The 27289-nt window shown below is 40.9% G+C and overlaps 1 protein-coding gene across 11 annotated transcripts in view; it reads left to right on the forward strand.

The window, feature by feature from the left end:
• The window catches only part of si:dkey-205h23.2 (CUGBP Elav-like family member 4), a 133987-nt gene that overhangs the window by 104402 nt on the left and 2296 nt on the right, over positions 1-27289 (forward strand). For 3 of the 11 annotated variants that reach the window (XM_034868526.1, XM_034868537.1, XM_034868595.1), the window contains 8 exons: positions 1978-2057; positions 11008-11181; positions 12094-12241; positions 13486-13650; positions 14479-14541; positions 15114-15194; positions 18157-18300; positions 22596-22745. In XM_034868526.1, coding sequence (XP_034724417.1) covers positions 1978-2057; positions 11008-11181; positions 12094-12241; positions 13486-13650; positions 14479-14541; positions 15114-15194; positions 18157-18300; positions 22596-22723 — 983 coding nt within the window. In that variant the 3' untranslated portion in view covers positions 22724-22745. Of the gene's footprint in view, positions 1-1977; positions 2058-11007; positions 11182-12093; positions 12242-13485; positions 13651-14478; positions 14542-15113; positions 15195-18156; positions 18301-22595; positions 22746-25942; positions 26031-27289 lie in introns of all 11 variants that reach the window. The other 8 variants (XM_034868574.1, XM_034868584.1, XR_004656225.1 and 5 more) reach the window with 7 other exon arrangements.

Raw genomic sequence — 27289 nt, forward strand, 5'->3', positions numbered from 1 at the left:
CCCCCCCCCCCCATCCCATTCTGAGCCATCAAATTCAAAAACTCAAATGTGCACTATAATTTATGAGGCTGTAGCACTTTCAATTCTTTTGAGATGTTGTGCTCTGTGTCCCTTAACTTTTCTTTTTTCTAGGTCAGGAAAACTGAGGCTACAGCATTGTTTTTCTGGTGGAGAAATTTGAGGACATTGTACGTTTGACATGACTTTGCCATTGATGGTGTTTGCCAAGTCCTTTGGTTTTGAGTGTATTTATGGCAGGGCTGAGCTGCTGGGGTCACTGGGATTCTGGCACAATATCTGATAGCCTTGTTAGGGAACCAACAGCAAGTCATATTGCCTTACAAAACAAAAAGGCTTTTGCAAGAACAAACTGCCCCTTATTATTTCAACAACAAAGGTTAAATGTGTTTGTTCCTTCAAAGACAGACTGGCAGTCACATGGCACACAGTAGGCTGATGCATTTCAGTTGGACAAATGAAGACCTTTTCTGCCTCTACCCGGAGGGGCGTTCAAGAGAAGTAAAAGGGTGCTAGAGTGCTGTGGCAGAATCAAAGGCTTCTTTGACTTATCTGTTTGCCTCTGTAGATTTCTGTAGCTTTGAGGACATTTGACAGTACAGGAAACACATGGCCTTTACTACTCACCACTTGTCTGCACACAACAGTTTCAACTGCTTACCATTCACAGTATGACTGGAATGTGGAGAGTAAGCCTCAGGTAAAGGTGGAAATTGTCTTTCATTGATTTTGATCTTTTTGATTTTGTCAGGAAATGATTCATCTGCTTGTCTGGGTAGCAAAGACGACTCCTGAGATGTAGACGTGAAGGGGTCACTGCCAGGCACAGACTACCCCCTGAGTCTACCTATCAGTGTTTGTAATTGGAATCAATTGTAACAGCTCCTTTGGGAATGTAGAGTGGATAAATGTATATGAACGTTTTATATGAACATTTTAAATAGGTTGTCAGCAGTTCTCAGGAAGCCAGCGATTGAACTCAGGAAAAGCCTGTCTGGTTCTAAGACACTCATGCTACTCAATTAATGAAAAGGGGGCAGAATTAATCCATGAGTTTGTTAATTAGGTACCTCTTGACTTAACACATGAGCTACCTGAAGGCAAGGATAAGAATAGGACATAACAGAAGACCGTGTGCAGTCTATGACGACCATAAAGCTTAAAGAAATAGCTCCTGTTTAATTTAATGGCTTTTGGAAAATTACCACATTTCAGTTCCACTGTATTTCACTTGTCTTTATGTTATGGTAGTTTAGAGCCTGTTCTTACCTACACACTGATACACTATTTAATCATGTGGTTAGTGAACAGTATGTAACCCTCCAAAAACACATTGTGCATTAATATCATCATTATTATTATTATCTATTCAAATCATTTTTAACATCATCTGAAATGGTAATGCCATGAAGCTCCAGAACAATGCTGCCACCAGCCGTTCCCTTGTCTTCTGGCCAACTTTTTATGTTGACTTTTCCTTTTGTGAATTAACTACACAACAGATTTAAGATGATTTGAATGCCCCATGAGCAAAGGCCCCCAACCTCCCATCTGAAATGATATGCGAGCACAGATTCGGTTAGATAGGCAGATTATAATACTATGCCTTTGTCATCATAATCTCTTTCATGAGTGACTGCACACAAATCACAATGTGTAAATATTAAACAGATTAATAATCACAAACAAGTCAGGATAGTAAACGCCTTGGCTCCATGCGCTGAAGTGAAGGGGGTGGAATTAGAAATGGGCGAGGGACAGGATGTTCCACACAGCTAATGCCTTCACTACAATTAGACTGATTTATGATCTATGCGCTGAACACACAAACGGCAGAATATTTACAAACCAGATAACATGAAAACAATGGTGACGATTGGTGTCTTTCCGCCATATTCAAGGCCATATCCCTGATTTTGTGCCAATCCGCTCTATTTCTGTCGTTTTCTGTGTATACAGGCTGCGCCTTTGTGAAGTTCTCCAGCCACGCAGAAGCGCAGGCAGCCATCAACAGCTTGCATGGTGGACAGACTATGCCTGTAAGTAACACACTCATTAAAAATGTTCTAACAACAGAATTAAGTGTCAAAAATATTTTGAAGTAGTTGCAAACAATTGCTTTTTCACTGAATGTGGACATTCATAGCATGTTTTGCAAGTGATATGATGTTACTTTGATGTCTATTTATGCAAGCTGTTTTGCCTGTGGTCTTACTTTTATAAAATGTTTGAGGAAGACTGGGATGACGTTTACAACAAAGATTGGTGGACTTTTTGAATCTCTTTTTTTGCCCAGCCAAGAGACAGAGAAAGCCTTTCTTTAAAGTTTTCTATTCCACATGAATACCACCACTGGAGGGTGTACACCTCTTTTTAAAATTCAACACTGAATTTCTTGTCTTTTTTAGGTGGTTGAAAAAAATCTCATACATTTTTGACAAAAGATACCAGATCTATCTACTTACCAATTTCTTTCTCCTTTCTACTACCATTTAGTATGTCTAAACAGTGTACTATATATATATATATATATATATATATATATATATATATATATATATATACACACACACACACACACACACACACACACACACACACACACACACACAGTCACCACAGTGACTCCTTTCAAAGCACATCAACAGTCTCACCCTCAGACATTTTCGCTGTTACTGCACACAAAAGATTCCCACAGTCAGCATCCACTACCTTACAGCGCACAGCTGCATACTCTGTATCTGTCTTTTCACTCAATATCCATTTCCTTCTCCTGCTATTCACCCTACCTTTTCAGCAGACAGTTTTTACATTCACAGTCTTATAAAGACATGATTATTGTGCACCGCACATGAATCACTGAATGTGTTCTCAGAAGACATTGTGTACACACACACACACACACACACACACACACACACACACACAATTATTAAACAGCAAAGACTATATTCTATAAAATTTCAACATTTAAATTGGAACATCAAATCGTTACTTTTTAATCACAATTAGCATTCTTAAAATCTAATGCCAGTGTTGCCAAGGTTGCATTCCACACTGGGTTTCTACTTGCTTATTGTAGCGATAGTTAGAAGTTAAGGGGGAAAATGCTCTTAAACAAACTCAGAGAACAGAACACAGAGAACCTTGAGCTTATCAGGTTCTTTTAGCTAATGTGTTTCCTCACTATTGCTCTACTTACGTTCAGAAGAAACACAGCATCCCATTGGAAAACCTTTTCTGACCACCTGTTGAGTGTAAGCTCAATATTTACTCGCATTTAAGTCATGGTCCACCAACTTCTGACAAAATGAAATATCAGAAAGAGACAGAAAAGTAAAACAAAAACAAAAGAATCATAAAAGTAACCGTTTAAAGGAATCATGTAATGATTTAATGTGTGTAAGTTATGTAAGTTTGTAATATAACTCTGAATTGAAATTAAGTGGATTGTAAATTAAAAGGAAATCTGCCACAGTACCTCTGAATGCAACTTTGGTAATATTGGCTTAAAATATCTGTGATACAAGTGATAGAATTAGGAAAACATTCACTTCAGTCAATGACGGCCAATCAGTGTAAACCCACAAAAAAGGGACACTGTTGTGCAAGTAGTAGAGAAGTGCAAGACATCATATATTTAACTAAACAAGCATGCATGACTATTTTCTGAACTTACGGATTCAAAGGTTTCTCTTTGCAAGGGGAAATAGCTCTCTGTCAAAAGTTAAAAGTCTGAACAGCTCTCTTAACCTTTTTGTAAAACTTAAAAATAGTGTGAAATTAGTGGCCGTACATTGGAAGACAGTGTGTCATCTTCATGGTGAAGCAATTTAGTTGAGCTAGTAGGCCAAAAAAAGACTATTTCAGAATTGGTGTGATTAACTTTTAACACTTTGCATGGTGCCAGGGCAATTTATGGAAATGGCTAGACAGGTATTATAGGTACATGTGTTATCAGCATAACAGTGGTACTTTTTTGTTTGCTTTTGGTACACCCAAGTAGAATTACGCATGAAAACAATAAATGTCAATAATATAACTGGATTGAGAACTAAGAATCTCAATTCTACTGAGGATAAGGATATGTTCTAAGGGAAGGATACAACCATGTAAAAACCAACTGCACCAAGACCAACTGCATGTTTAAAATAAATGAAACCAGTGGCAAAAATGCTGTAGATAATAATATGGAGGGGGACAGGTAAAAGACTTCATTCAAGCCACAGCCTCCACTAGCAACAAGGGAGAAATTACTTAAAACAGCCAAATCATTAACAATGACAGTTTGGCCCCTGTCAAGAGGCTACTTTCTATTGAAGAATGTTACCCACTTAAAACACTTGAACACACTTATCAAGGGATGCTTCATTAAAGTGACTAGAAGGGAGGTTAACAAGTAAGTCAATAGTATTGAAAAGCAGCTTAGAGTTAGGATGAATCATTAAAATGAGGTCAGATTAATAAACCGCTTTTGCTACCTTAACTGCATCCCGATATTTCAGCATTACGTCCTTCATTGTTGGACACTTGCCGTTTATCAGCCTCCCATTAACATTGAGCTTTTCTACATTAATTTTTCAAAGCCTCTGTATCATCTACCCAAAAATGGTAGAAATAAAAATGTATCTTAACATGTTGTGGAATAATGTTAAACTGTAAATGCTGGCTGCGCAGCCCAATCAGATCCCATATAGTCCCTACATTCATTTTACAGACATAGGACACAAATGCAGGTGTTTGTTCTCATGGATTGGCTGACAACACACACTGTATAGAGCATTGCAAAAGATCATACAGCATGTTGACATGTAATGAGAGAAGACCTCACATGGACTGCAAGAGAATGGCACAAGCATCACTATATTTAATGAGGACTATATTGCACAAAGATGTAGATGTAAATGTGCTTATTATTGATGTGAAATATAGTTTAACTGTCCATAAACAAGTAATTGTGAAGAGTAGGTTATGGTGTTTGATATAGAGTCGTTATAAGATGCATGAAACAGTATTAGTTGGTGTTGATTTGTATAGCTGAAAAATGAGGACACCAAATCTGTAACTCTTGTCAAGCGGCAGTTAATTAATAATTGGATATACTTTTGTTGGGCTTGAACAAGGCAACTAAAAAGGCATAAGTAAAAGAAATGATGAATAACAAAGCATCTCCCTGTCAGTGCTGGGTATGTGTTGAGTATTGCACAGCTGGACACACATGAGCAGACACTCTTTCTGGCAGATCTACACCTTCTCCCTTTTCACTGATGTTTCTCAATAAATATTTACGGACGTCTCCTGGCAGCTAGATAGTGTCCTAGAAGCAAGATGTAATATACAATAAACACTTCTTTTGATGCCACCTCATTTTGCATTACATTGAAGTAGTGAGGGAGGGAAATATGTGATAGAGTCATTTTAACTGTATGTTTGGTTGTTGTTGTGCTCAATAAAGACCAAACCTAGGCGCAGAACCCACAATTTAATAAGCAGTAGCCCATGAGCCAAAGAATAATCATGTTGCAAACTGATTGAGCACAATGATGACAGGCCTCTTACTAAAATTTGATATAAATCAAAATACTTACCTTGTGCTCGAAATATCTTGTTGACTCAATCAACAGAATAAGTTTACATTCAGAAGATTTAGATAATTGGACTCCTCTGGGCTCAAATTTGGCTCATGCGGACTACTTATGGATACTTTGTGTATGTCTGTGTTGCTGTAACCCAAGCACAGTTGCACTAGGTTGGGCCACTGAGCCACCTGAGGTCTGCTGCAGATGAACTGTCCAACGCAACATATGGAGCCCCAAACAGACCTGGGGCGGATCAAGAGCTATCCAAAAGTTCATTAATAATCTATATTATCCGTATCTCTCTCCCTCTATCCCTGCACCTGTTATCCTCCTCTCCCCAAATCCAACTTCCTCTCAGATTAATAGGCAAGGTGGCCATTAGTATCCAACTAAGGCTTTGGTACCGATGGGGGATGCAGTTAATTTGGATAATATCACTGCCACATGTCGTCAACAACAGACTAACAGGAGGCAGGATTCAGAGAGTGGGCTTCTCTGCTCACTGCCTGGTGCCAGCTGTGAGGTCTGGATGAACCTTGAACAAAGAGTTGTCTCTCACCCCCTCTCTGTCTCGCTCTCCCTCTTAATGTTCTCTCTCCAGCATCTGTGTTACCTGGCACACACAAATGTGCCATAAATAAAACCGGCACCAAAATAAGCTGGCCCAAAATAAAAGGTTTTAATGAAGCTTAAGGGCAAGGGCATGCACTGATAGATCGGGTCATAGCTTTAATTGATGTTTATTGCAGATTGCAAGTGCTTCCAAAATTAACTTAAAAAGGTGATTGGGCACAGAATAGGCACTCTCACTGGTTCATCTGTTGAATTACTGTAAGGCTGCAAAGGCACAGGTGGCAAAACTTCAAATGGCAGAGCCGGGGGCAGGCAGACAGCACACAGCAAATTGCAGACATTGTCATGTTCGGTGTCACAGCGTGGCTGACAGGGCCTGTGGAGCTTGCCGGTGTTGGCAGCAACAAGACCGTGCATGTGTGTGATACTATAGTTCCAGATTAATGAGAGATAAGACCAAGCCAGAGAGAATAGTCATTGTAACACACAATTCATCAAATGCCACATGAAACCACTGTAGAATCTCAGCAGGCTTGTAGCTGACATACTACATGGAGTTTTGAGTTTTTGCACTCCTCACATATTGTGGTGGAAACTGTTATTTACAAAACACAGTATACTGTACACACCAAGTGAGAAATAACATTAGGAATGGCAGTGTTTCTCTTTTGGGGGAGATGTATAGTGCTCAGTGGCAGAAGCAGTATGTGGTGCAGCAAGGCCAGACCAAGACAGCATCATCCAGTGCTAATGGGAGACAGTCCTCCCATGAGGCTAGCATCGATGTAGCAAGGTTTAGAGAGTTGAATACGAAGCCAACAGAGGATTCATCAATTTACCAAACAAACTTGTCATGGTGTACTTCTACGTTTGTAAAAACTTGAGGCAATTTTGGAAGTTTTATTAGTCCTTAATCTGTTTGCCGAAAGAGGGAGAAAGTAGGTTCTTAGAACATTTGTTGGTAATCATTAGTATGCTTTCCCAATGACAGTGTTGCCTTCAATGAGTGTGCCATTGAATCATACTGCTGTAAGTCTCTGTAGAGGATGGAAGACAAGTGCCTGTTTACCTGTTAGCACACACTTAACACCAGTGTCTTTGTATCACAGTAATGCACAGATAAAAGCGTAATGCCATTTCACTGGTGTAGTTGTGTTCTAATCCCTCAATTACCGTTGTGTATTTTCTCATCTACACATTTTGCGTCCTATACAAAATCCAATACAGGAGATTTTCACAAGTCAAGTGTGTTGTTTGAGAAATTAGATTAGTTTGTGAACCCGTGACCAATTCCTTAGTTGTACCTGTCAAAAGTGAAGGCTCCCTGTTGGCCCTTATCAAATTCAGCAAATTCATTTTCTCTCCAGGTATAGGAGTCATGCTGGTGGAGGTTATTATTCTGTTTGTTTGTCAGCTTGTGATTTTCTGCTACCACCACCAAGGTGTGGCTGCTTTGCATCCAGTGCCTATTGTCTGCTGTCACCTGTTCCTTCATTGCCTGGCCACATATTGCTCTTTATCTATGTGGGTAGAAACTCTTGATCCTGATCACTTGATCTTTGCGGGAGGTCACACTCTGAAATCTGCTGTATCTGATTAGGCCTCGGCTCTACTCGGAATATCTCCACTTGAGATGTGAGGATGTAAAATTCCCCTGTTTGGAAGAGGGGATGAAAGAGAAAATCTTTTTCATTTTTAGAGGTGATATCTTTCCTTTTACACTATGAAAGTCAGATATGCGGGGCTGTGATATGAGTGGCACTGCTGACAACACCGGCAGAGGCTGTTGTAGTGTTTTAATGCTGCTGCCAAGTCTGTTCAGTGCAGACATTGCAGCCTGGGTTTCCTCCAGTGCTGTCGTCTACAACAGAGCACTCTGCTGGGAGAGGCCAGACCAAGCCAGGCTTGCCTGATCTTGAGTCACGGTGCAGTGAGTACAGGCAGCCTTGGGCTTTCACAGTCCCGATGCTCACAATGCATTCTTCATGAGGTTTTAAATGAATGTAAGAATACACAAATACACAAAGCAGATCCAAATGCCGTGCCCCCGTACTGTGGGCAGGCTTGAGCAACAACGCTGGAGGAGAATGTTTGCTCAATGCCAGTCACATTAAATCCAACAGCCCCGTCCCTTCAACTGGGCCACAACGTTGAGAAAGAACTGAAAAAGCTCAGGAGGTGGGATAAAATAAAATTAGAAAGGGGAAAAACTGTGCTGTTAACGGCGCCACATCGGAGTATTGATTTACCTAATTGAAATGGCATTGAGGGAGAAACACCAGATGGGTCTCCTCTGGCCTGAGGTTGGGTGCTGGCTGGCTCTGATAGGATCCCATCTGAGACACACTGTCCCTGGGGTCCATGCTGATGCCTTCCTTCATTCCTAAGCCTCTTTCACACAGTTAAATACACCCAACACATTCCCTTGGTTGAGTTAATGAAATGTTTGTAAGCCACTTTCCACATGGGTTAGTCAAATAGCTTCCTTGCAAAGCCTCTGAACAAGGGCTTGTTTGTTTTTTACATTTAAAAAAAAACAACATATGTCTTTTTTTAAGAAAAGGGAAAAAAAAAAGATAAGAACAGAAACTAGCTCGGAAAGGATCCAACTAATGTTAGGGTAATGTCCAATAAAACAATCCGCTTTGGCAGGACAATTATATGACTAGATATTATGTAAGGTTTGTTGCAGCAAACATGACTAACCAAACTGCAAAGGACAAGACCAACCAGGCAAACTGCCATCTCAATGGCATTAATGCTTAGCTGTTCCTGTTTAAATTTCATGAAGCGATTACAAAAATAGGATACACCTTTGTATGAATTACTATGAAACAGCATAGAGTAAGGCCGCACAACAGCAAAACTGAGGCTGTGTGTGTTCAGTGGCTGAGTACACTACTTGCCATATTAAGCTTAACAAGGCTTTTGTTTGTTTGTTACTGGGAATTTCTATTTGGATGGCTCTGCTTTAGAATTGTGCATCATGTAAGTAAAACTCAATCTTTGTCTAGCTTTGTCAATTTCAATTTTTTTGTACAGAGAGTCATATAAACTTGTGCACAGACAAACAGGTGTATGAAGCATCACTCACACTGGACAGTCTCGTCTTTCCCTGTCACTGTGTCCTCCGCATTCACATTTTCAAGATCTACACCCAAAGAAAATATGGAAATCTAAATCAAAGCCTGAATTTGTACTGACCCTGTCAGGATGAGACATTTTGTGAAAGATGAATCCAAGTTGTGATTATGGAGTCCTTTTCTCCCCGTGTCTTTGCTTTTATGATCTTACTAATCATATCCTGACTGCCCCCTGGCTGCCTGTGTCCTTCTGTCCTGGTGCTGCTCCGTGCTTTTTCCCAGCATGCATTGCCTTTAATTAAATAGGAGCCTGGTCCTCCTGACAGTGTCTGTGGCTGCCTGGGAGCCTCCTCATCCGCCCTCTCCCTCTCTCCGTCTCTCACTCACACACAGACACTCTACCCGCCTTTCTCCTTGCCTGGATGTCACATGAGGAACTGACTCTGGTCTCTGTCTGAAATGATTTAATTGGATGCAAACTCAGGAGCATGGACATCAATACGGAACTATATCTGCCATAAGGCAGAGCCATTAGTCAATACTTCGCCCTCCACATGCCGAAGGCTTTTGTCAGACCTAATTAGCCAGTACTGTATTCAGTGGAGCTTCACCACTGGGAGACTGGGACTCCTGTGGGATCTGGTTAGGATCACAGTTCACTCCCAGTGTATACAGTGGAGTTGGAAAGTTCAAAAAAGCAAATATCACTCACTATTCTCTTCCATTTAAGAGTGACAGCTAAATGACTGCAGTCATGAAAGGTGCATATTCACTTTCACTGGCTTCCTTGGGTTACAGATATTGGGTCTTAAAGGGGTGAATGGACATTATATGACATAAAAAAATGAAGCTCACCACTGTTTCTCCTTTATAGAGAACTCAGACTCAGGTTTTTAATGAACAAAGGTTAATGCACTGATACAAATCAGGTCTACATATTTTTATTGTGGAGCCAATATTTTGTTGTAAGTCATCTCCCAATGGAAACACACCTATTGTGAAAAAGCTACTTTTAACCACACATTAAAAGATGCAAATGGTTTGCATGCATTTGGCAACCTTGTTTCTAAATGGCCTGTTTAGGTAATGGACAGACTGATAGTGTTCAATGTGTACACGTGTCTGCTCACTTCCAGATAAAGCATCACATATAGTATTACAGAGCAGATACAGAGCAATAGACTTGTCAGGCTTATGTAACATTGTCAGTCAGTGACAGTATTAATGAGATGATAGATCTCATGAGATCCAAACAACTTTTGTTACAGAAAATGCGTATATCTGTATAATAGTGCCTCGTTTTCCTCTTTCAGTTTTTCCCAGTGAATTACTATTTATTCAGTCAAAGGATTTTCACAAACAATTGTGGCTAACAAACAAAAGCTCATTAGCTAGTTGGCCTGCTGAAGTGGCAGGTGCAATCTGCAAAACACTGCTGATTACAAGTAACCATGGTTGTTGCAAAAGTTGGTATTATTAGTTGTTGTACTCTGCTGAAACTTCAACAGCCCAATTGACTTGTTATATTTATTTATATCCAGATTGTTAGTTTTATGCTAATTGGTTTTTGCTTAACTCCATGCCGTCAATGAAAAGTATTTTAATAGACTGTAAAGTGTCCAATTTATCAATTTCCATAGACAAGAAAAAAAAGAAAACAAAATAGAAAAAGAAAATAGAAAAACAGAAATTGAAAATAAATGTAAGTTTAGTTGCATATTTCACAAACCTTGTAAATATATGTGCCACTCTAGGGTGCCTCGTCCAGTCTGGTGGTCAAATTTGCCGACACTGATAAGGAAAGGACTCTGCGCAGGATGCACCAGATGGCGGGCCAGCTCGGCATCTTCAGTCCCATGACCATCCAGTTTGGGGCCTATGGCGCCTACTCTCATGCTGTAAGTCTCAGCCCGGCGGGGGAGGAGACGGTGAGCTTTTAAAAAAGGAAATGAAAACTGTTGTGATTTGAGGTTTGAATTGACTATTTCTCCCACTAGACATGTGACACTCCCAGCAAACAACTCCTTAAGTAATTCAGACGATTAAATGGCTGTCAGAGTCCACATGTACAATTGTTTTACATAAAATGTTGGACTGCTTTTGTATTGTGTCTTGTTATCCCTTCATTTGTCCAGGGAAGCTGCTTATCATGCATGCTCAGCACTACACTGTTTTACTTTCATACAGCATCCATTCCACATTCACTTTCCATTCCCAAATTCCCTGACTTTCTCTGTGAATTTAAACTGCCTACCCAACCTTGCCTCTTTAACATTTCATCTACTTATATACAGTATACTGTATGCCTTAACACTCAAACGGAGGTGAACTTCATTACCAAGAACCCAAACCTGCTCACCTCCTACACCTTTCCTTGCCTGCCCCCCCCCCTTTCTTATTCACACATGAAAGTCACAGCCTGAGTTAGGAGTCTGTGAGATTTTGCACTCACACAGTAGCTAACAACTCACCCTGACAGGTGAGAATCGCCCCCTCACGCACACTCTTTCCACTAACTCTGCCACCGCGGCGGAGTTATACATATACGGTTCATATAGATATACATAGTCTCCACCTTGCTAAACTCATTTTACTGCATAGCCTTAATCTTGTGTAGTATAATGAGCACAACGCCAGAGCGGTGTTATACTTGCTGGGAAGCAACGCTGCAGGGCAACACGGACCACTCTGTTCAAGAACAACGCATGGGCCAAGCAAACAGAGATGTCTGTATAAACATGCTCCGTTCCTGCGGCTATTTCACCCTCCTTACCTTTTCTGTCCTTCCCTCCATCCCTCCCGCCATTCGCCTTTCTCCCCACTGCTCTTTAATCCTACAGCAGATGATGCAACAGCAAGCAGCCCTGATGGCAGCAACGCAAGGGTCCTACCTGAACCCCATGGCAGCCATCGCTGCCGCGCAAATGCAGCAAATGGCAGCTTTCAATGTCAACGGCCTGGTGGCTACTCCCATGACACCGTCCTCAGGTATACACTAACAGGCAGGCAAACACACGCACACACCAACTGACTGGAGTGCAACAGCAGAGACACGTGCAAAAACATACACACTTGCAGGGCTTCTCTAGCCATTACTCACTGCTGCCCTGGAACATTTTCATCATTAGCAAGAATTATAGAAGCAGTAGTAATGTATTCATTCAAGGCCTTTCTGCTTTTGCCCTTGTTACATTTTTTAAGACGTAGGCTCCATTTTCTGTGCTGAAGCAACCATCGCCAGTGTTGAATTAAAGGAAGCAGGGCCTTGTAAAGACGGGGGCATGATGGGGGAACAGCATTCCTTGACAATCATTGGCAGCTACGTTATAGTCACTCTCTCTGCTCCTCTCTCTCATTATCTCTCTGTCGGTCTGTTTGTCTGTCGCTCTCTCCCTCTGTGTCTCTGTGACAGTGTGTGTTTTCTGGGAACACGGCCAATCCGATGACTTTGGATGCAGAGTCCTTGGCTTATACAATATAAGAGCAAAGATTTGTGTGAGATAATCCTGGACCCTGGTCTGAACTATCTTTTTGGCCCTTGTCATGAGGAGCTTTGATGGTGCGACACTAAGTAGGCAGGCCGCCTGAAGGCAGGGTCATTGCAGTTGTATTAAATAAAGTGGTTTGACGCTGTATCTAGCATTTGTAATCCACAAGGCCTACATATACCAGGTAATGCCTATCAAACATAATCCTACATGACTTAAATGCCCTTCACCCTGGATTATAAAAAAAAAAAAAAACATCATCACAAAAGGGCACTGACAAGGTGACAGATGGTATATCACCATAAGGAGGAAAGGCTGTTGAAGATACAAAGGTCTCTACATCCAAAAGGGCAGTTTTGTACCCAAATGACAGAAATATAAATTTAAACAAGGCTATGATGAGAACATATTTAGAGCTCAGAGTACCTTTGCCTTTATGATGTAATATTACAGTGGTGGATGAGTGACTTTTTCTTGCTAGTGATATTAGTGACTGTTCAGGCTGAATCAGTACCTTGTGAACCCCCTCTCACACCTACCTCAGCTTTTTCCAGACTACACAGTACCTCCACGGTGGGTCAAAAGGTACGCATTTGTGCTCACGAGGGCCCATTATGTGGTTGTTATATAGTAATACATTTGTGAGAAGGCAGATTTCAGTACAAAATATATACTTCTCTTGTACCTTTTTGATTGTGCAGCATTTGAAGGGTGCACTCGGCAGTTTCCGTAATGACTCTACAGTATATCTATTTGCAGGCACCAGCACACCCCCCGGCATCTCTGCCACAGCCGTGCCCAGCATAGCCACCCCTATCGGGGTCAACGGATTCAGTGCCCTCCCGCCTCAAAGCAATGGGCAGTCCGCCTCTGAGCCCATCTACACCAACGGTATCCACCCTTACCCAGGTGAGCCAATCAAGGTTTACATAAAAGAAACATGAGATATATTTGTAACATCTACTGTCAGGAGACTGTTGCTCCGACCCTGACATGTATAATTAGCTGCTTGTACTGATGGTGATATATGAATTATTCTAGTGCTGCTCTTGATCTGAATAAGAACATCACCTAATTGCCACAATGCAAGTTCAACACGTCAGTGGTGACAAATTGAATTACTGTATATCGTGTGGTAACGGGTTAGAAGTTGACAAGAGTCCTTTTTTACTTCACACCCTCATTACATCTTTTTCTTCTGATCTGAACTGAAGCGTTTGAGGCTTGAGGGTCAATCAACAGTGTATTTGGCAGATTTCTGAGCAGCCAGCCCTAGCATCATGATGAATCCATCAGTTCATCCATCAGTCCATTATGGTTAATTTGATGTGTCTAAGCCCGTCCTCGGCTTCTTAATGTTGTCTGAGACTGATTCCTAAAGAATTGACAGACAGACAGACACACACACACACACACCCCCCATCTCTGCATTATGCAAAGGCAGCTGCAATTGTAATGAACTACAAAGTGTTTTGTTTGGCATGTTGTTAATATTTGATGCTAACATCTGGGGCAAACAGGCATTTTGAAGAACTAAGATATGACAACCCACATTTTCCCCACTCCTCGTGTGATCGTACCCGATGGTTCTCTACAGCTAAGCCAATTTTGGCCTTGCTCTTTAACATTCTCTCTATACCTCTCTTTGTGTCTGTTTTGACCATAATTTGTCTTTTCTGCTTTTATTTTCCTCTTTGTCACCCCCTTTTCTCTGTCTTTCTTTTCGTCTCTCTGCAGCACAGAGTCCAACGGTGACCGACCCTCTCCAACAGGCTTATGCTGGCGTCCAACACTACGCAGGTGACCTGTCTCTCCCACCTCCCATTACTTGCTCCATCTGTCCCTTTCTTTCTCCCCTTTACGTGTGTTTGCCACATCCGTAGACACTTTGACAAGTAGAGATAGCTGGATGACCAGCCAATTTCCTCCCGGATTAGACTACTTTAAATTAGGATTGCAAAAGGATTTTCAGTTGACTTGATTATACACCCACACAAAAAATCTTAATTCCAAAAGTACACTAAGAGCTGAGGATCGGAACCTGTCATAGCCTCCTACATGAGAGATGAAACAGGCCTCTCATAACGACTGTTTTCTGCCTGACATCAGCTCTCATTAACACGGTGTAAGTAAGTCTGCCCCTCTTTCTTTGTGCGTCTGCTTAGTTGAATTTCACTCCACTCCCCTTTTGCCATACTCTTTGACTAGTGATCCACCAGCCAAATGAGCCCAGGCTCCCAGTCATAATGCAATTTATTTATGCAATGTCTAGAGGATGCAAATGAACAATGGAATAATGATTTGAGTTTTGTTGTGTCAAATATGAAAATAGAGATGTGAAAAATTCCACTCTGGTTCTCCCTTTGCAACAGCAGCCTACCCTGCCGCCTATGCGCCAATCAGCCAAGCGTTCCCACAGCAACCAACCATCATTCCCCAGCAACAGAGGGAAGGTAAGAGCGAGCAAGTGCGCCCACCCAAGATAAAAGGTGATAATTGCCGTGTTCCATTCTAATGTAGCTGCGCTGCTTTGAATTAGCGAGGGAGGGAAAAAGCTGGCTGGGGAAAATGTGAGAAAAAGGCTCCCCATTTAAAGAGAAGAACATTAGCAGTGAGATGGAAAGTTACTCTGTCATTATTCAAAAACTGCACTAATTCAAACTCGCAGCGTTGGACTGCTTAATCAGTCCATTACAATGTGTTTAAGTGGTTATAAATATTCATCAGATTAATTAGCTGCATGCATAACCATTTATTACCATTCCTAGTGTAGTGTTCGTTCTTCTGCCACAGCATCAGATGTAATAAAGCATAGGATATACTGTGAAGGTAAATCACTCTTTTTGACGCCACTCGTCAGTCTCAATTATTCATCTATATGATTGTATGAGACAGCATAGAGTGGTATGAATATTCAATATAGGAACTCTGAAATGAAGTGTCTCAAATGTTGCCAAGAGAAAAGGTTAGTATATGTTTGCGAGTTTTCAGTAGAGTGAGTGCATGCCAGGGTCACAGTGCTGAAGTGTATCATAAGTTCAGAAAGACACACAATCATCCTCACTTCAGCAACTCATTCCCTTTACATGGAGGCATAACTTCACACCATAAGAAAAACACAGCGTTGTTTAGGACATCTCTCACTACCTTGAAACATTTTCAACATTAGCAAGAATTAGAGAAGTCATGGTCTCACACACACACACACACACACACACACACACACACACACACACACACACACACACACACACACACACACACACACACACACACACACACACACACACACACACACACACACACACACACACACACACACACACAGCTATTCTTGGTTGAGCCAGAGGCCTGTCTGAGTTCTTTCCTCCTCTGGGGTTTGGCTGCACTCCCAGCCTGTCTCAGTCCACTGCCACAGTCTGTAGCTCTGCCATTTAACAAGAGACACCTAAACCTGATTACACAGTCAAGCCTCAGCTTCAACCTCCCTCTGAAAGCTAACAATTGCAACAATAAAATCCATCGGTCTGTGTCAAAAGAATATTATTTTAACCAGACACATATTAAGTATTGGGTTAAATGCATCCCTACTGACTGTAATGACATAAAGACGACATTTGAAGGGGGTCCTAGGTGAAAATAAAATTGATGCAGCAGATCTAGAGATACATAGTGCCTGCACTGCCCACAATGCAACTCTAACTGCAGCAGTTCTAGTTCTACAGCTTGGCTAATGGAGCCTTGAGCCACTAGCGGCGATTCGGAGTGGGGTACAGAGGTCTGATAAGCCCAATTCATTCTAACTCCACTAACCATCTTAAGATTCTGGAGCCATAGAAGGCTTTATGCAAATGCAAAACGGTAGGACCTTGTAAATTGACTTCACTCAATTTCGACTAATGTGTAACATGTGATTTCCTTTCAAATCATATATATGTAAATCATATCAAATAACTTTCTACACTGTCTATCTACTTTCTATCCTGTGTGTAGAAGAGATATACAGTATATTACTGCAGCTAGATCTTACAACTTATCAACATGTTCTTAAAGATTGATTTTCACTTCTGGCCCTGGATGAAATATTAGATGTATAATTTACATTATTCTTAGTAGTATGACTGTATGATTTTATAATTATGCCTATATCCAGGCACAGGGTGCTATGCACCCATAGTGTACTTGTATACATGGAAAAGATAAACACGTTTTTATGAAGAACAAAAAATTGGTGTTATGTTTGTAAGGAGTGGTGAATCAACTGTGCAGCTGACCTAAACTAACACAACCCTTACACACCAGTTGGGGAAATGTTGTCCCTCTCAAATAAACCACTTCTTTTCAAAGCATGAATTATCTCAGACCTAAACTGACAGAACTGAATTCAGCTTTTAACTGTTACCAAAAAGGTTCCCACTCCTTCAACCTGTGTGTGTGTGTGTGTGTGTGTGTGTGTCTGTGTGTGTGTGTGTGTGTGTGTGTGTCCTCTATCTTGCCGAGGCATAGCAGCAGTACAGCCAGCCACCACTGCAGCCCTTATCAGCCTTCTCACCAGCCCCATTCTCATCTCGTCATGCTATCACCCAGAGCAATGAGACAGGAGAGAGTGCTAGCCGGGCAGCCAGCTGCAAGCATACTGTCCCCGAGTCCATCACATCTCTCTCTCTCTCTCTCTCTCTCTCTCTGTCTCTCTCTCTCTCTCTCTCTCTCTCTCTCTCCAGATTGGCCTGTACAATATGTGGCAGCTGGGTGGATGAGTGTGGAGGGATGGAGAGAGATTGGAAGACAGTCCTACTGTCAGAGAGTAATTGGGACAAAAACTTGGCTTATGCCTCCTCCTCCTCCTCCCCCCCCCCTCTCTCTTCCTCTGTGTTCCAGGGTTTCTCTGTCTCAATACAACCGTCTTTATCTTTCTCTTTTAATCAACCTCTCTGTTTTTTTTTTCCTTCCTCCTGTTGTATCTGTTTTGTTTTTTCCTCTGGCTTTTTTTCTCTTTTACTGCTCTCTGTGGCTGTTTACATGTGCACTCCAATTGCCTCAGACAATAGTCAAATTTAACTGTATTTATAAATATTTTTTAAATTGCCACTTATCTATACATTTATGTATATAAATGGAATTCAAATGAAAACCACAAAAAGAGCGGTCCAAACTACATGTGTGACCTTTTAAATTGTGTAACTCTTTAAAAACAAGATTAAGGTGTGTGCACTCCACAATAACCAGGTTTAAAACAACCAATATTTGTGCCACATGAAACATAATCAGCATTTGGTGTTTACAAGACTCCCATGTTGCTCGGATTATAGTCTTAATTGCTTTATTATGTCATTTTTCAACATGTGGTATTATGGCCTCTCTGTCGCTGCTTATGCTTCCAATGTAACCCTCCTGTTGTCTCTTTCTCATCACCAGGGCCAGAAGGCTGCAACCTGTTTATTTATCACCTGCCCCAGGAGTTTGGAGATGCAGAACTCATGCAAATGTTCCTGCCTTTTGGCAACGTCATCTCTGCCAAAGTGTTTGTGGACCGAGCGACCAATCAGAGCAAATGTTTTGGTGAGTCAAAAATCAACAGTGAAGAGAAGAAACAAAAAAGTGAGCAAAGCAATGCACAGGTGCTCCCTGGCTCCATCACACAGGTGGGACGCAGCTATGGAAAGGGGAAAGAAAGAATTGTGGTGTGAACAGGTGGACACGAATTTCCTAAAACAACACATTTCCAAACCCACCATGAATCTATCACATAGCTATTGACTCAAACATCTTTACACAATTGCCATTTGCTCCACACATCTATTCATCACTCTATCACGCCATTCATTATACAATCCGGACCCATCTCCCCTTCTCTGCCATTCCCAAACTCCCTTACCCAAGAGAAAAGCATTTTTCTAGACCCCCCCCAGGTCCACCAGCCAGGCAACCTAGCAGCATCCCGCCACCCCACCCATCCTTTCTCTCGCCTCCCACACAGCAATCCAGTTCATCAGGGTGGAGGCGGTGCAGGTGGAATCCATGGGCTTAAAGAGATAATAATAGACTGGTGTGGGCCATACTGTTGATTCAGTTGGACAGCAGCACCCAGGAGACAGGCAGAGGGGGGAAGAGAGAGAGAGAGAGACTCTCTCAGCATTGGCTTTCTTTCAGTTTCCCTTCAACATCGCACGTCTATGAGGCTTTCTCTTCCTCTCTTCCCTCATCTGTCTTATTCTGTCCATCTCAGGACTCTCTCTCCCTCTGTGTGCTCTCCTCGAAACATATGCCTCTCGCTATCACTATCCGTCAGTCAACAAGGGGGAAGGGCAAAGGGGCGGTGACCTCATCAGTCTCACCGGCTTATTTTTTTCCACGGCTTGTAATTAAGATCTTGGCTGAAAAACAGCCATTTAACCCATGATTCTTTTGTGGGGATTTCCCCCCCCCCCACACACTTATTTCTCCCTACTTTTTATAGCAGAAGCCCTAGGGCTCCTTTGTAAGACATTAACAAATTAGGCACACGGTGTTGTGCATTAAGGGGGATAAGTTATTAGGCCTCTAAGAACTTGGAACACTTCATCTTAAAAATGTGAGTTTAGCCTTGAGGATGTGGTTAATGGCCAATGTAGACTCACATACATGTGTAGATACAGTATACTGTATCACAGAAATATACATACATACAGTATATCGATGTAGTAAAATAGATGGATGGACTGATGAATTGTACATTGTAAAAATGTACACACTTGGCCTTGTGCACACTTCAACGATAGACAACAAAAATACTTTTTTAAAATTTTTTTTTTACAAACTAACAGAAAGCTAATGACCTTACTGTTAGCTGAGGAGCTCATTTCCAAAGAAATGCAGTGTGGATTTGAATAGGACAAAATGAAAAGTAACTTATTTCCAATGTTTCAAAGAGCAGAATATCACAGTCTCTAGTAGATGAAGTGTGTTAAATATTTAGTTAATATTATTAATACATTTAAATGAACTACCTCTGAAATATTGCTCGCCACTACAGAATAATTCCTGCGAGTTTCAAAAAACATCTATGCGTACATGGCCTGATTTCTCTGAAGCACAGGTAAACTACATTTGGGGATTTTGAGAGAAGATAAACAGACATCACTCTTTGAGATGGAGAGTTTACAGAGAAGTTTGGAAATTTGGATATGATGAAAAGGTCACTGTAGGAGCACTCAAAGCACAGTCTTTTAAAGGATGTATTTCTAAAGTAGGATTTGGTGTATATACTCTTGAGGGATGCATCACTGTCAATTCAGACAGATGTCTGTTTTTTTATTTGCTTTGCGATGAAATGGATATGAATATGTGACATGGTGTGATATTAAACACTTGCGCAGGGGAGATGAAGAGAAGACTTGAGGATGTGTATAACATTTCAACTCAAAGCAATTAAAAAATTAAGAAGATTAAGATGACAAGATAATCCACCAGTGACGTGGGTAACAGCATGTGTTATTAGTTAGTGATGCTTTATTGAGTCAGAGATGGGATAGAACATCCATAAGGAAAATGTGTACACCCCATATTAACTCACTGTTGAGTGCTATATGATCTCAATTTACACTGCAGAGATCTGAGGAGCAATTAACCATAGTTCAAATAAATACACCGGAGTTTAAAATTCAAACGCAAAGAAAGCAGAAGGAAATGGACATTGGCGAAAGGACATGCATCCGGCGGTTTCCTGCGGCACCGGGGCAATGCCGAACGTGGAACCTCGAGAATATAGACTGGGTTTAATCTAACCTGGGACTCTATGGACATAACATTAGTCTTAATCCTCTGCATTTAGTCACTCAATCTTGACTTTTAAAAGGGATCAAAGCATATGTTGTTAGGTGGACTTAGCTGGATTCAGCTTGAAAATTTCCAAAGGTCCTCTAAGAATGGAAAAAACACACACACACCAAAAATAGACAGCCCACCAAATCTATATGCCAAGATGTATCTTTTTTTTCATTCCCATTTTTAATTTGGGGAAAGTTGTCTGTCCATGTTTATTCCATCTGTACATTCATTTATTTACTGGGCACATATTCACCATCCTCCGTTAATTTAGCACGTTTGCTCTTTCACTCTTTAACAGCCACCCTTAAGCCATTTGTTATTTAAAAGAACAAGCAAATCTCCTATCAACACTTGTAAAATAACACAAACGTAAAATAATCATCCAAACAAAGTGAATAGAAATGTAGTGAAAATGTAAAGGTTGTAGCACTATTTTTAAGCATTCATTGGTAGTTGCAGCAGAGCATGGGACACAGTTTGTCAAAGCCTATAAGAGTATTTGAACCATGACTTCAAGTCAACACTAAAGCCACCCCTGCAATAGTGCAGAGACGGGTTTTCATAGTCCCAAATAGAATCAGTGCACAGCATCACTAAATAGTAACTACTTTTTTATGGCATTGTGAGACTTATATACTACACTATATTACTACACTGTAGCATTCCCAGCTGCTCAACCAGCTCCTGGACTTAAATTTTCCCCATTGTCACCCAATAACTTTTGCAAGTTTGTGTGTGTTTGTATTAAAAATGCATAGCTTTACAACACATACAGACATTCTGCTAATATGGATGGCTGCAGTGAGAGCCATACCTCAAACACTAGTAGCATCTCGGGTATTGCATTTCATAGCACCACACACTCAGTGCTCCATCAAAGATAGGAAACATCCGCCAGTTACTTTGTCTCGAAAAAACAGCTAAAACTTAAAGCTTTTTCAAATATCTTATTCTGCTTTTTAGACTTGTTTTAATATCTGTGGATTCAAACACTTACTGCAGTGCAGTCACTCTCGTACTATGACCCCCAGCATCATTTCACCTATTTGGCATGTGGATTTAAATGTGAGGTATGGAGATTCGTTAAAGCCAGGGATAGTATGTGTGTGCATGTCTGTGTGTGTGTGTGTGTGTGTTTGGAACGGGGATCACTGCCAACTGACAGGCCCTTCCCTGTTCAGTTTGTTTAAAGGGTTTGTAAAAGCAGCAGCCTTATCTCACCTGCACTGACAAAAGCCTGCCCTCTCCCCCAAAATTAAATTGGACCCATAGCGGTGTGATCAAATCAGCTGGCAGGCGGAAAATTCGGGCCGTCAATCACAGAGGTGTCTGATAAGAGCAGGCAAGGAGTCCCGGTGTGGAAAGCTGTGGGCTCATTCCGCCTCGACACCCAGGTGATAACTCAGAGCAGCAGGCACCTCCGTCCTACACACCTTGCTCCTAGCATCTCGTCACGACCCCCATGCCCTCTACTCTTCACTCAGCTACACGCTCGGTCACACACGTACATGGAGAAACACACACACACACACACACACACACACACACACACAGCCCTGCCACTCTTGCATGCCTCAAACACTCAGGTAACATTTACAGACTTGGCTCTAAAAATCCTCACACAACATGAGACTCCTTTCTTCTCTCTCTAATCTCTGAACACCTTTTTGTGATTTTTTTGTCCTCTGTTCAACTTAAACTCGCGGTTTTTAATGGATCTTCTTCGTTTGATTTTTAATATCTGTGTTATTACTCTTTGTGGTGTTTTGTGTAATCTTTTTTAATTCAAAGATTTTCAATTAATCCGTTGAAAAGGGAAAACAAAGAGCTATTGTTGTGTCATTGTTGAGAGTTAAAAAGGCTCTTCTTCTCCCCTCTTTTTTTCCTTTCATCTCGCCTTGTCTTTTCTCCCCGTCTCTTTCCCTCTCCCTTTTTCATCCTTCCTGTTTCTCTCTCATCTCTCCCCCATTCTTCTCCCCTTGTATGTTGTTCCATTTTCCCATTTTTCTCTGCCCTCATCTCTCCCCTGTTCTGTGTTCTTGTCTTAGGCTTTGTGAGTTTTGATAACCCGTCCAGTGCTCAAGCCGCTATTCAGGCCATGAACGGCTTTCAGATAGGCATGAAGAGGCTGAAGGTGCAGCTAAAGCGGCCAAAGGATGCCAACCGACCTTACTGACTTGTCTGCTGTCCATACCCAGGTACAGTAACGCCCATGCTAGAATAAGCCGTGCCATTCTCTGCCCTGCTTGTTCTTAAACCAAACTGTTTTCTTCATTTGGATAGTTTAGTCATTATTGATGCAGAAAGGGCATTTAACTATTGTGCAAACATGTTGAATATTCTTCAGAATTCACATCTATGTAGGATGATTGTCTGCTTTTTAACTGAAAGCTTTAAACAAATAAAATACACTTTAAAATCTGCAGGACAAGATGAAACAAGAGGAAAATTAAATGCCCTAACTCACTAGTCTTCCATCCAGTAGAAAGCCCATCATGGATCATTTGCATAAAGTACTTTCTGTTGAAATTTACATGTATTAACATGACAGACTAATAAAACTAGAAAGTGCATACATTAGTTAGTTCAATATTAAATATGGCCAACTAGGGAAGCAGTTAATATAATTCTTTAGTCATGATCTGACTTCACGCCATGAGCCCTGATGTGACATGGAATTCATATTTTTGCAGATCAAAGTGTTTAAAAAAAAAAATATCCATGAAAGTGTCTGGGCACTTGTTTCTTGATGGACCTCTCCACAGAATTAGTCTCTTACGATTTTGTCAGGTTGCCTCTGCTCCACAGAATTGTTTTTGTTACTTCTGGGATTTAAAATCTAATTTGTACCTGCAGGAGGACGCTCCTGTGCAAATTGATGACATCATCAATACCCAGCTGTGCATAATTACCCATCTACTGAAGACGGCGTTTAGAATCAATGCAAGTTGTTTGAGCTACAAATTCATAAAACCAGAGAGCGGCAATTTACTCCTACAATAGCTCTGCGTTAGATTCCTGTCAGCTGCATAGATAAATCTACAGGCCCTTTCAGTTGAACCTTCTCACAATAGTATTAGCACGATAAAACAGAGTACATGTATGGAATAATAACTTTTTACAAGACTACTGATGAGTGTGATGAGTAAATGCATAGTGTTTAAAAGAAAAGTTTGTGCTCACAAAAATATATCAACAAAGATGCTTAATGGAAAAGCACTTATCACCCTCCAAACTGCAGGGGCTTGTGTAATGGTGGAAAACAGCACCAACCCTAGTAAAGCACTATTTGGTTAGTTCAATTGAGGCTTCACCAATCTTTTCTCAACAAAAAGTTATAATCCATTTTCACATCGTGCCATTTATTGTTTGCCAATTTTCACAAATAGCAAAAACAAGGCATAGGAATGTTGTGTTATTGTAATTTTGAGTGCATGTCCTCATATCTCTTTTTGACTAACTGCAACCTTGTAGCAAAGCAGAATTGAATGCAATGACTGCAAATGCCAATGTAAACATGTTGGACATGTGTTGTGTTGCTCTGGGGAAACATCTGTTTAACACTATACGACAACTGTTAATTTCAAACTATGCCAGCTTTACAAATCCACAGCAACAGAGTTCATTTAATACTGAACAAAAGGGAAAATATTACCTGAAATCAAGCTCATCCATTGCGGAATAGAAAACGTGTATCTGCTTTTTTTTTTAACTTGTTATTGATGCTGTTTTTATGAAATATGCACATTCAAAGTATCTGCCACCAGATATGTCCAATATCAAACTTCCTTGTTTGGGCCGAAAAAAGTCAGAGCTTTGAATTAAAATAATAAAATGGAAGGTTTACTTAAAGTGGCACCATCCTTCAATAAAGACTAATTTCACAGTGTCAGGCTTGATTGAAAGAATCATCACCCATCTGTTACAAAGTGCAGCTGCCAGTGCAAAATAATATAGATGCATGCTCTCTTCGCCCAATTGGCTAGGCAACTTTTCATTACAATAACATAAGCCTGGATTATATTCCTCCATAAATAAAAGCCTGTAATACCATTTGTTTGTTTTAGACTAGACTCTTTAAAAGCCACAAGATGGCATTAATGGAAGGTGGTATGCATTACAAAGGATAGTTGCTTCCTTTATCTCTTGCCTGATAGCCTTTGAATAGAGCCGTGTCCTACTAATTGAAGAGAGGCTTTCAAAGTAGACAACCTATGAAGAAGCCCCACTAGGGGCTAGGAAATATCCTCCAACAGCGTTGAATGACACGGCAGTCATTGAGATGAGAAGTACTGAAATTGTCTACAATAACATTCTGTAATTTTATCAGGAAATATATGTGTGCGTGTGTGTGTGTGTGTGCGTGTGTGGGTGCGTGTAAGATTGTGTGTTCAATCCATTTTCTGTTATTACATCACTTCTGTTGTAGAGTTAAGGAAAACCAATAGACCAAAACCAAGAGCACTCCCATGAAAACATTAAAGAAAAAATACCCTAGTGGGGCTTCTGAAGCCGGCTCTTTGTTTATAGATTCTTAAAAACCACGCAGGAGGAGGATTATTTAAAGAAGTTGGCTTTGAAATATTTGACCAATCTACCATAAAGAATTTTTTTTTTGCTTTTCATTGATTGCCTTGTGATGCAGAAGACAGTACAATGAGTTCTTGAGCAAATGACTAAAATGAGTTAAGTTCAACAGTAACGGTTTAATTTTCTAAATCCAACTGCATTATAACGATATAACTTGAATGATGATTGTTCTGTGTTCCTTAGGTAAAACTTTAACGCGTAGATAACTTTATAAGTGCCCCTTTTTTCCTCGAATGTGGACGATTTCGCTTTGAAGCTGAATTAAAAACGCGATCAGACAGCAGTCTCTTCGGCTGGTCTCAGGGGCCCAGCTACTCGGAAATTGCGTTCTGTGTCATAAAGATAAACTTAATGCAAAAAAAGCTGAAGCACTCACTGTACGGCCACCCTCATAGCAAACAATGCAAGGCAAATCCAATTACTGTAGACAGGACAAGTTTCTAAAATATGCATTTCTGCCTTTAGGGTTATCTTTGTGAATATAAAAACATCAATTCAACCTTTTAACCTGCAAATGTTGTCAGCCTGAGAATGTTTATTTATATACAAGAAAAGGAACATTTTTTTGCCGTGTGAGATTATTAGTTCTGTTATTTCTCTTTTACTTGTCAGTTCTTTTTTTCTTCAGTTTTTATGGTAATAATCATAATAACCTCATTTGATTTGTCGGCCCGAATGAGTGAATGTGGAATACATATGGAAAGGATGCTTTGAATATCTAACTTAAGGAAAAGAAAATACCACTGTTTCTTTCCCTTTTTTTTGCACTCCCACCAACCTGGCAACCTGACATGACCAATCACAGTGTGAGGTGGCCTTTCTCCGCTATAGCCACATCCCCCTCCCCCACCCCCCCACCCACACACCTGTCATGGGGCCAAGTTCCCACAGCTGTAAGTTGAACCCATGGTGTCATTTTCTTTTGGATGACGTCATGTGGTGGGACTGTGACTGCGTTGCATGACGTGGCGTTGATTGATATCTCTAAACTCTATCTCTTTATATTCTGCCCTCCTTTTATATATACTGTATATATATATATATAATGTATATTGTATATTGGCAGTTTGTGGAGTGCAGTAAAACGATGCCTTTTCTTTGCTAGTACCTGTTGTACATAATGTAACTGACGTGCTTACTGGTGGATTATAGCTGGAAGTGGCCTTTAACCCTTTTGTGCTATTGTACCGTGTGCCCTTGTGATGTTTTACTTCTCTTGTGGGGTTCATGTGTATCGATGTCATGTATTTTCTATTTCTTTATTTCTTCACATTCACAACTATTTTTTTTGTTAAAGGTCCCATGACATGACGCTCTTTGGATGCTAATACCGTATCTGAAGTCTCTTTCCCAAAATTCAGCCTCAGTGCAGAGTTACAGCCACTAGAGCCAGTCCCACAATGAGCTTTCCTTTGTATGTGCCATTTCTCAGTCTGTAGCTTTTGAGGAGATGGGAGGCGGCAAATTCTTTGGACGGGCAAAGCAGAGAAAGGGGAGGTAACCTTACCCCTTATGACCACATAAGGAGCAAGATTCCAGATCGGCCCATCTGAGCTTTCATTTTCTCAAAGGCAGAGCAGGATGCCCAGGGCTCAGTTTACACCTGTCATAATTTCTAGCCACTGGTGACCATAGGCAGGCTGGGGGAAAGCATATTAATGTAAAAAAAAAACTAAAAAAGTAAAGTTTTTATGCCATGGGACCTTTAATGAAAGTCTAAATCTTTGCAAAAAAGGACCTTTTTCTCCCCCCGATCGACAGCTGTTTAGTTGAGCGATGGCCAAGATGACCCTATGTTTGTGTAGCCAATTAAATATCCACTGTTCCCGCAGAGAGCACAGGCAAATGTTGACACTCCACTTCTCCATGGATTCCATCTGCACAGGGAGTACTTCTGCAAGATTGTTTTGTTTGCCTAACATGAGAATCACTTCCCATGTATTTATTTATGAGGGTGCAAACCAATTGCGCCGTGATAGCAGAGCTGCAGGCAGCGCTGCAGACCCACATGGCCAAAATCTGTCCTCCATAGATGGACAGTATAAGCAGGGAGTGGAATATTACAGAAATACAAATACCTGGGACGAGTATTTGCTACTGCATGTTGTTGTTTTTTTAATAGGATTATGCGGCCAGATAAATTAGCTCTTAT

Source organism: Etheostoma cragini, chromosome 1 (assembly GCF_013103735.1).
Source record: "Etheostoma cragini isolate CJK2018 chromosome 1, CSU_Ecrag_1.0, whole genome shotgun sequence".
In the NCBI taxonomy this organism is placed as follows: Eukaryota; Metazoa; Chordata; class Actinopteri; order Perciformes; family Percidae; genus Etheostoma; species Etheostoma cragini.